General features: G+C 33.8%; 2 protein-coding genes across 2 annotated transcripts; both read left to right on the forward strand.

Annotated features, from left to right (window-relative positions):
* The first annotated feature begins 2670 nt into the window (after nt 1-2670).
* LOC145589251 (uncharacterized) lies at nt 2671-3969 on the forward strand. The gene is made up of 4 exons (XM_081645784.1): nt 2671-2773; nt 2991-3094; nt 3487-3711; nt 3802-3969. The coding sequence occupies exons 1-4, from the start codon at nt 2671-2673 to the stop codon at nt 3967-3969; spliced, it is 600 nt and encodes a 199-aa protein (XP_081501910.1).
* Nucleotides 3970-5323: 1354 nt separating this feature from the next.
* On the forward strand, nt 5324-6491 carry LOC145588412 (uncharacterized). Its single transcript, XM_081645053.1, has 3 exons — nt 5324-5450; nt 5912-5980; nt 6078-6491. The coding sequence occupies exons 1-3, from the start codon at nt 5353-5355 to the stop codon at nt 6211-6213; spliced, it is 303 nt and encodes a 100-aa protein (XP_081501179.1). The 5' UTR covers nt 5324-5352; the 3' UTR covers nt 6214-6491.
* The last annotated feature ends 3922 nt before the right edge of the window (nt 6492-10413 follow it).

The raw sequence follows: 10413 nt of genomic DNA on the forward strand, positions 1-10413 counted from the left end.
TGAACGGGAAGGGGGAGCGGAGGGGGAAGTGGGAATGGTTAAGGGAGGGGTGGGGCCGCCGGCGCCGGGAGAGAGGTAGTTGCCGGCCATCCTCTAGCAGTGGGTGGCGCTGGGAATTTTATATTTATTTATTATATTATTAAATTGTTTTTTTTCATCAACATATTATTATTATTATTAAATTGTTAATTGAAAAAAGTTTTATTTTTTAATAATTAATCAAAAATTAAATCTTAATTAACTTTTTTATAAAAGAACCAAATAATATCAAAAAGTATTATAAAATGTCAACTTATTCTGAGTTAATCGAAAATTGGTTTACTTTGAGCTAACCAAGTAAATGTTGGCTTATTCTTGACAAATTTTCATTATTATTATGATTTTATTATTATTATTATTATTATTATTATTATTATTATTATAACAAAAATATCAAAAATATTATTATTATTATTATTATTATTATATCAAAAAACCTACAAAGTCAATCAATTTACAAGAAATTGTTGGGGAGCCGAGATACAATCTGGGCCCCCACCCCTCTAGCTATAGAGAACCCGATCCTGCTGAAGATGTGAGTAGCTGCAATATTAGGTGGATATCCGCTAACCCGCTCCACCCGCTTTAAATAAATGGACAAAAACCCGAATTAAATGGATGAGAAGCGGGTGACGGATGAAACGGGTGATGGATCGGATCGGATCGGATATGGATGACATTTTTTTCACCCGCTAACCATCCACCCACCCGTTTAACATATATTAAAATTTTAATCTAAGAATTTTAATAACAAAATATGAAATGTACAAGAAAATTACTTGTCTTTTTTTTGTTGCAAATTAAGTTTTCAAACAATATGTTATTATGGTTTCCTTTTAATAAAATAAAAAAATTATTATATAAATAACCGAAAATTAAAGTTTATGTGAGTTTTTTTCACTTTAATACTCATCCATTTGTCATCCACTCCACCCGTTTTCATCCGCAGATGATGGATGGATGGATATGGATGGTAGGTGAAGGGGTGACAGATGGATGTGGATGGGGCAATTAGAATGATTGATGGATGCGGGTGAAGCTCCACCCGATCCAAATCCGATTCATTGCAATTTCTAGTCGCCAATTGATCTTGTGGTCGTTGCCCTTGTTCACAAAAAAAGCACCTTCCCAAATCCACCCAACTTAAGCTTAGTGCATGAAAGATACCTAGAACCCCTAATTTGTTTAGCCCTAATTTGCCTGTTTTAATAATGTTGTTAGATTTTTGATCAAAAAACACCTACTACCACCCAAAACACCACCCCATTCCTACCAATTCATACCCCAAACCGTAATTAAAATCAGCCCCAATTTCGACATTTAGGCCACCATCGCCATCCACCTCTACTAATGATATTAAATCAAAATCAGCCCTAATTTCGAAACCAAATCAATTGACATATTCCCAGTTGCATTTAGGATATTAAATCAATACAATTGACTGTTTCTCCATGGATGATTTCCGAGTTTTTTTCCATATAATTTTGTAAGTGGATGTAAGTTCCTCTCTAAAATTGGTTTGGTATTATATTAGTTGGAATTTAGAGTTCAAGTACAAGAGTATTAATTATGGATGCAAGTTTTAGAAGGTTAGAAAGATTAAGGGAGGCGTTGGTGCTTCTAGACATGGAAAACAACATAGAAGAAAGAAAATGGTTTATTTTATTTTATTTTAATGCGGAAAAAAAGGAAATGATAAAATAATAAATAACATACTTATTTTGATTTTCTTTGTAAAAGTAAAATAGTTAACCCAAGGACCTAACTTATTTAACCCAAGGACCTAACTTTTTTTAATTAATGTAGTTAATTTTGGTCGGAAAAGTGAACATAAGTCCTTAAAGGTGAAAAAAAAAGTGGGAGGTCCTTAACGGTGAAAAATGTGAAAAGTGAGGTCCTTATTGTATACTTAACTTATTGGGAAGATAAAAAATTACAATTATTAAATATTTTTAAAATATATTATAATGTATTACATTTATTACTTTATTTTACATAATTATTTATATGAAATAGCATAAAAGTATATAATTATTTTTTAAAAAATATATAGATGGGTATGGGGTGGGGATAAGGCGAGTATGAAGCGAGGCGGGTGGGGTGGAGCGGGGATGTGGCGGGTACAACCTAAAATCCACCCCGCCCCATCACCCATGGCGGGTATGGTTTTTATCCCCATCCCCGCCCACCACCAGCCAAACCGGGACCCATTGGAGCGGGAATGGGGCGGGTCTCCTACTTGACCCGCCCCACTAACATCCTTAGTCATAATTAATTTTGGAGGGAAATTTTTTAATTATAAAATAAAATGTGTGCAAAGATAATGTTAGCGGTTAACTTTAGTAATACTTATATATAGATAGATTTCTCATTTTGTACAGTCTTTTATTTTTAATAAAATAAAAAAAGATAGAATATTAAAAAATGTATTATTAATAAAGAAAAAAAAAAACATCAAAAAAAACCTTAACATGCGGAGAATTTCTAATGCACTGGGTGCCCTAATTTAATTTATTCATCATTTTTAAAATTCCAGCGAGACATGAATTCTCCCTCCAATTTCTGCAAAATTAACACCATTAAAAGCAGGAACTATCAAAGTTCCAATTTTATTCCCAGCAAGTTGTAACCATGTCTACTGATAATCAAGATGACCCCAATCTCCTTCTCTCGCTTAAAGACCGTGTTCTTGAAACCCCTCTTTCTCCGTCTTCTTCCAACCCCAGATCCCATGGTAATCAATATTTCTTGGAATCAATTTCTTTTAAATTCGTTATTTTTCTTCAATCTAAGCTATAATTTTTTCATTTAGTACATAGGTATTTGAGATTTGCATGATCTGCTTCGATTTTCACTGACGCATTTACACAAACCCTTGGCAGGCATTCTAATTTTAGGGTTTTTTCATTCATCTTTTTCTGGGCATTGCTTAAATTGGTTTAATTTTGCAGGGTATCAATCAGACGATGAAGTGCGTCGTCCAAGTGGAAATGTGTCTGACTTCAAGACTGCTGTTGAGGATTGTATGGATTATGATGTTGAAACAGCTACGAAGGCTCGCAAATCAAGTCAATTCAAAGAAGCCAACTGATCTTGATGTTGAAAAATTTTCTGGTCTTCGAATTTGGTATGCTTATTCTAGAATGCCCCTAACTAGTTTTTTTTTTTTTTTTTTTTTTTGATAATTTTTTGTCATTTGGATTAATTTTAGGAAAAAAAATTGATCCTTTTTTTTTGTGGGGGTTGACACAGTAATCAAATGATTTCGTCAACAGACCTGAGCAACCAGTTTTCAGATATTCGATTTGTCTGATTGTCTACCGTAAAGTAATCCCTTTAACTAGAAAATGATTGATATTAGGCAACACTGTGTTTGGAGAAGCTGCTTCTAATGTGTTGGTGACCTTGGTATTAATAAGAATGTGATTAAAGCCTTAAAGGGGACAGTGGGACACTCTATCTGGTAGTTGGGCAACTGTTGGCTTTTTAACCGAAAAGGGAAGTCCGAAGACAAGCTCTACTGGGAAGAGCTATAGCCTATGGAAGATTGGCTGTTTGGATGGGCAGCTCACAACTGTTTTCTTGTTTGGTGATGCTTACAAGCAGCACAGCAAAGATACAGCTTTATCAGTTTTTGCCTTCTTCAATGCTGGTGTTCGCAAAGATTCTTCTGTATGAAACTGTCATTTGCAATTGGAGTAGCTTCTGTCATTGTTAAATTTAGTAGTTAATGAGTTTGTCTTAATTCCCGTGTGCTTGCAGGGTCCAGGTTTCCAATTTAGCGTTTCTAATGCAAATCAAATCTTGAAGATTGCCACTTCTATTGATTATGGAGTTTGCAAAGAACGTAGGAAAGATGGCGTGCCTTGTTCAATTGTAGTAATAAGTATGTTGCGTGTGACAGCAATGCCCAAGCATGTTGTTTCTTAGCTGTTTTGTGTTATGTTTAATATGAATGGCCTGTAGTCTATGGGCTAAACCGCTAAAGTATGGCTGGGATACTTGATAAATGATTTTGGTTTATAATTTTAAGTTAATGTTGCATGTTGGAGCTGGAATAATTAATATGGTTTATACAGAGTAGAATAATTTTGAATGCTGCAATTTTTGAAGTTTATTGATTTTTTTTTCCACATTCTGGTCTAGAGTGTCAAGGTCAGATTTAAAGGATATAATTATTCCCCTTGCTTCAGCCTAAATTTATAATGACTTCCCTGTTATGGTTTCACCTAGAGAAATTCCTAGATTGCTTTAGTCCTTGGCTTCATTATATGCATTAATCACACACTGATCTAAAAGGGTAACAGATTGATTGATCTATGCAATGAGTTCTCATGTAATCTGGTTACTAAAACGTAAGGGTTGTAGGAAACTCTTACTTCATGCTTTTTAAATGAGAGTACAGGCCCTGTACTTATCTTCAATCACCATTATGGAATCGATTCTCCTCCTCTGATAGGCTTAGATTTTAAAACTGCCAGTATATATGTCATTGCTCATGATAAGAAAGAAGTTCAATCTTATTGTATGTTATGTGGTTGTCTTCTTTTGCATCTCTTATACAAAACTCGTAAACCTTTTGAACTCCCCTCTTTGTCTTTCTATTTACCTGATTTGCTAAATCTTCTTTATTGAACAATGGCTTAAGCCCCTTCGATTTGCTATTGAATTATGCTGTTAGTTAGTATACAAAGTGTGAACGCCTTGGAATAAACTGCAGCTTCCATATAGTGGTATGTTTGGGCTGTAAATATGGACTCTGATTTTTTTTTTTTATTTATTTATTTTTTCATATTAATGAGTAATTGATTTTTGGTTTTATGGAACTCTTCATGCAGAAAACATCAGAGAAATATACTGTTCAACGTGGTGAGCTCAAAGGAGGGTAAGCTGAGTTCTTGCATATAATTATCTTTGCCATATGAGGAGTTTTTGCAATTACCGAACTAGCTAGAGCTGAGTTCTGTCTTCATTTGAGAAGATGAATCTCCTGTAACATTTTCAAATTTGCACTTTACTCCTTTCATCTGACTTAATGATCACAATTCTGTGTATAAGAGATAGCACTATATCCATCTTCAGTATTAGAAAACCAACTTGCTAGCCCAAATTTAATTATGCCATATATTGTTTGACTGTTGAATCTAGCTCAGTTGCCTGCTTTGTGCGTCTCTGTAACCCTTTTGTTTTATGTTATTGAAGGGATTGGGAAAGCCTAATGGTATGTCCTTGCTTATCATTTACGCTTATAAGTTTTTTCTTCTTTTCATATAGGAATCGAAAAACAGCTTTCAGGAATCCACGTCAACCAGAATGAGTCTATATGATCGATCCAATGGCAGACAAAGCAAGAGAACAAAGTCTATATCTTCAAAGGTGTTCTCTGTTGATGGATTAAAGAAAGCCTTGAGGTGCTAAAAGTTGGCCCAATTGCATCTGTCTCTTCTACTATTATATTCTTTTGCATCATCGTAGTATAAATGTATACTGTAATACATAGTAATCATTTTTTGAACTCAATTCACTCTGCCTCATCACATATGACAATCATAGGGGGATATTGAACACTTGATTTTTTTCCTTGCTGCACATTGAGCAGAGGGGAAAAAAGTTGGAAAAAAGAAAACCCCTTAAAAAACCATATTTCTTAAAGGGTTATTGCAATTTAGTAACACCAAAATATGCAAAGAACTTCTTTCTCTTTAATTAAATAGCAATGCAGGTCATGGGACGACAAATTTGCACTCCCAAGGGATTAGATTTCTTAATGAAATAACAGTTCTGTAATCTTCCTCAATCTTTGCGTGCTTGGAAGTCCACATGCTTACAGTTTCTCTAACTTGCTTAATTTTTTCCTTGCACTTGCACTCAGTATGAGTGTAAAAACAGCAAAAAGTGCAAATGCTCAGAAAAACCAAGTGAAGGGTGGCTCAATGAAAAGGTACTGAAGGAACCGTCTAACTAAATATGCTTTGTACAGTTTTCTTCCAGCTTTTGCCTCATTTCGTATGGATTTAAGAGACTTTCCCACTTTTCAGGTCACTGCCCACATCAATTTCAGGCTCATCTGCCACTCAAAAAAATTCGCTACCAGATTCAAAAAGAGTGAGACCAGAGCCAAGGAAGTTCTCATCTCAGAAGCCCAAGGAGATTACAAATAAGATATTGAATTAGATTATGTCAGCTCAGAGGACGATTGTTTTGTACTGTAAGTAGTAGCAAAGACAGAGTAGCACTACTTACCCCGGTTATGATTGGCCTAATATACGCAATGAAGTGGAAGCGGAATTCATTCTTGGCATTTCAGTCTAAGATTGACACCTGAAAGAAGTATTCTATTGTAAAAATCTGAACTTCTGAAGGAACTTTTTGAGATGAAAATTTTGAAATTTCAAAGGATTGTAGTATGTGCCACACTAGGGGTATTAATTTCAGGACTAATTTATTCTGAAGTGTGCATTGTGTATGAAGTCTTGAAGATGAATAAAACTTTGAAAGATGTAAGGCAAAAGAATTTGCTACATTTCATGTTGTCACAAATTGATAGGATCGATTTGTTGTAGAAACAAAAGAAAGATTGAAGAACAATCAATGAGTATAAATTCCAGAATTTAGAGAGAGAAAAATAGGAGAAACAGAATTTTTTATTTCTATGTAATTGTATGAATGAATTCATTACAATAGGATAAGCATATATATATATATATATATATATATATATATATATATATATATATATATATATATATATATATATATATATATATATGCTGTTATTACAGAATAGAAGAAGACTAGAAGCTTCTAATACAGCTGCTGAATTGGAAGAGCTCGTAACAAACTCTGCTGACTGGACCATTCTGTTATAACAGAATAAGGAGCCTTGCTAAGCTGACTTGCGGTGACTGACTGTAATGTGAGGCTTGCTATGAGTCACAGTTGCTTCATTGTGTTTAACACATGTTTTCACAGCAAGAAGGGAAAAGAAGGGAGGACAACCCCTAAGGCCCTAACCAAGTAACCACATTGTTTCTTTTTGCATGACAAACCTTGCCCCCTTCTTTCTTATCTCCTTTTCTTTTGTCATTTATATTTTATACTACATAATCTCAAATATGATTATTTTTTTTATAAATTATTTTCTTAATTTGAATATTGGTGCCAAACTACTTGTCATTGTCATTTTTACACTTCATAATAGTCATCCATCCATATGTTTTACAATATTACAAAGTACTCATTCTTAAGGTATATTATTTTTGTGATATTTTTTAACTTTGATTATTAACTAGCTTATGGTCCCGTGCAATGCACGGATTTACCAAATCTTATAAGGTTTCAACAGCTTTTTTATAAAAATTTTATTAATTTTAATTATTATTTTTTTGAACAATAGTAAACTTTAGGTTGTATATGCATGTATGAAATAAATAATCTGTACAAATTATTATTATTTTTGTGATATTTTCAGGTTGGTTAAGAGTCAAGATTAGTAAATCTAGCCTAGTAAGTTAATCATTAATCAATGTTGTTTGGTCAAAATTGTTACTACATGTAATCTTGGTTACATGTTAGTTTTAACTATGACAATCGAGTTCGGTCAATCATGTCCAGTCAGTTATATTAGTCTGAATGTCTGATACTGTCAAAATCTGATCACCAAGAATCGGATAGAAATAATTTGTATGAAGAATGTTCTGTTGAGTTTTAGTTTAATCAGTAGATTTTAGTTTGTCAAAATCTGAACTAATGTTTGGCTGTTAGTTTGCCATATAATTCATTATCTATGTAATCTGTATGTTATTAATTAATTGGTTTAATCACAGCAGCTTCTTTGTTTCTGAAATGTTTGTTGTTCGACTGGCATCATGCATTAACCTATGTAATACAAGACATTATGTCATTTTATCAGTTAATATCTTATATTATCATAGAAACTGTTACAACATGTCGAACTTTAAAGTAGCTCTTGATCACAGGCTCACAGAGCAAAAGCACACTTCTTTATATTCTGTTTCACTTAGTTAAAGAAATATTATGAAGAATTTAAACCCTGTCATGTGAGGTATTAACAGTCCATCCCTGAATTCATCTTGTTGTTACGTTGTTTGTGTAAATTCAGCATCATTCTGTTTCGCGTTTTCTCCTTCCTAATAATAATGTGCTACCATGAATGTGGATCAATTTTTTGGACTTAATGATCATGCACCTATGCTTATTTACAATGTAGGGAAAAAATCCGTAAAATTTTTTGTAGGTTAAGTAACTATTTCGGATATGATTCTGTGCCTTTTGCAATTCTAGTGCACCTTACAATTTGGGTTCATATACTTAATACAATTTGGGATGCCCGAGATTAGAAATTGTCACGTATATCTTGACCTAATTGGAGTGCCGGAGAGAGGATGTGAAAGAGACTACCGTTTTGAAAGATTAAAGAGTGTTACAGTGAAATCATGACGAATCCTTTATCAAGGTGTTACAATTAAGAATGTTACAATTAAAAATCAATGTCGTAGAACAGACAAGTTCTAACAACTTAATTAGGCAATAAGCGTGGCATAACCTTAGACAACTAACATACACCCTTAGACAACTTCTAATACAATTAAGTTGCACAAATGGCTTCTAAATTCATCCTCGTAGCTATCCTCATCGCCGCCTTGTCGATGTCAAGCATCGAAGGAGGCCGCCACCTTCTCCAAACAACAACGGCTCCTCAAACGGGGTTGCCCTCGATCCCAAACATGCCTAGTATTCCAAATTTCCCTATGGCTTTCCCTCCAATTCCGAACATGCCTACTACAATTGCCTCCATTCCAAGGTTGGCTTTCCCTCCTATGCCAAATATGCCTTTTATCAACTTCCCTAATTCCATCCCGTCTCTCACGCCACCACCTTCCAACTAAGATTTCGAGTTTATACGTAATGCATGTACTGCCTTCTATGGGAAAGGATATATATACGGTTGTTTAAGTTTTGCTCTTCTATTTCTATATGCTTGGTTTGTATGGCCTTGTATTGATGTACTCTTGTATTATTTTCCTTTTATATATAGAATACTTATGTTATTTTTACTTTTAATGAAATAGTTTATTTTTACATAATGCACGGGTGAAGTTATTATGATATCCTTTCATAGCTTATTTTTATTTTAATTATATTGATAAATATACAAGAGTATATATAGTACAAGATTAAAGCATTGAACATACCAAACTATGACTAGATACAATATAACTAGGTACGTTAGCTAATTATAAGGGATATACTTTGACTATCAAAGTTAAGAAGTAAATCAAGGGATTTACATATTCTAAATAATAACTACTAATGATGATGATATAATCATCTTTATCCTTTATAATTTCAAGTATAATAAATACATATTGTAATAAGTAACAAAAAACGAAGAAAGTATAAATATTCTTACATGCATCAAAGTACACAAAAGGGTAAGCACAAGCACCCAAAGGTAAACTTTTTATTGATTTGACAAATTTGCTCATATGAAAATTTTGAAATGAAAAAAAATACAATAGTATACCATTGAGTAACCCTCACATAAAATATTGAAATATATATATATATCAAGAACACTGACATATAAATGATACAAGACATTTTAAACAGATTTAAAAAAATGATGACTTTGAGTAACCCTCCTCACGAGTAGAACTCCATTTATTATATACTCGAGTATCCAAGTTTAATAATTAAAGAAAAAGAAAGCAGAAAGATAATCTCTGCCACCAAAGCCATGTAATTTTGCAACCAGTGTGGTTCCAGTCTCCTTATCATGGATATTGGCTGTCTTCGACTCACTGTCATGCAACTTCATTTTGATCTGTTCCCAGTCGATGTTCTTGAATTTGGTTTCACGCCCACATTCCGCATAAACCTGCCCAGGGTTATTAACTTATTACCATTAAAAAAGTTCAAAAAAAAAAAAAATCCTACATACCTTCAATTTACCGTTGCAATCTGACCAAGCAAGGAGCCAGCCGCAAAGATCACCGTGGCAATTCTTGGCCGTATACACCACTGCTGCTTCGATTCCCTTTAACATGGCGTTTGAGTGTGCAAAATGACCAACAATACTATGCGTAAGAGGATTTGGATAGAGTCTGATAATGTGTCCTGCCCATAATTTGTGATCAAATAATTGCAAGGGTTCCTCTGTCAGATTCTTCAAGGTACCTGTTAAAAGCGTAGTTGCAATGTTTTGTCCATCATTATCTTTGGCAATGGATTGATTCGCGATATCCTGAGAAACACACCACTTCTCTCCTAGCTCCATCAACTCGTTTAAAATCGCTTTTGATGACTCCTTGTTCATCTCATTTAAATTATCACTTGACTCCGCCATTTTTC

Source organism: Chenopodium album, chromosome 17, assembly GCF_948465745.1.
Source record: "Chenopodium album chromosome 17, dcCheAlbu1.1, whole genome shotgun sequence".
NCBI classification, from domain to species: Eukaryota; Viridiplantae; Streptophyta; class Magnoliopsida; order Caryophyllales; family Amaranthaceae; genus Chenopodium; species Chenopodium album.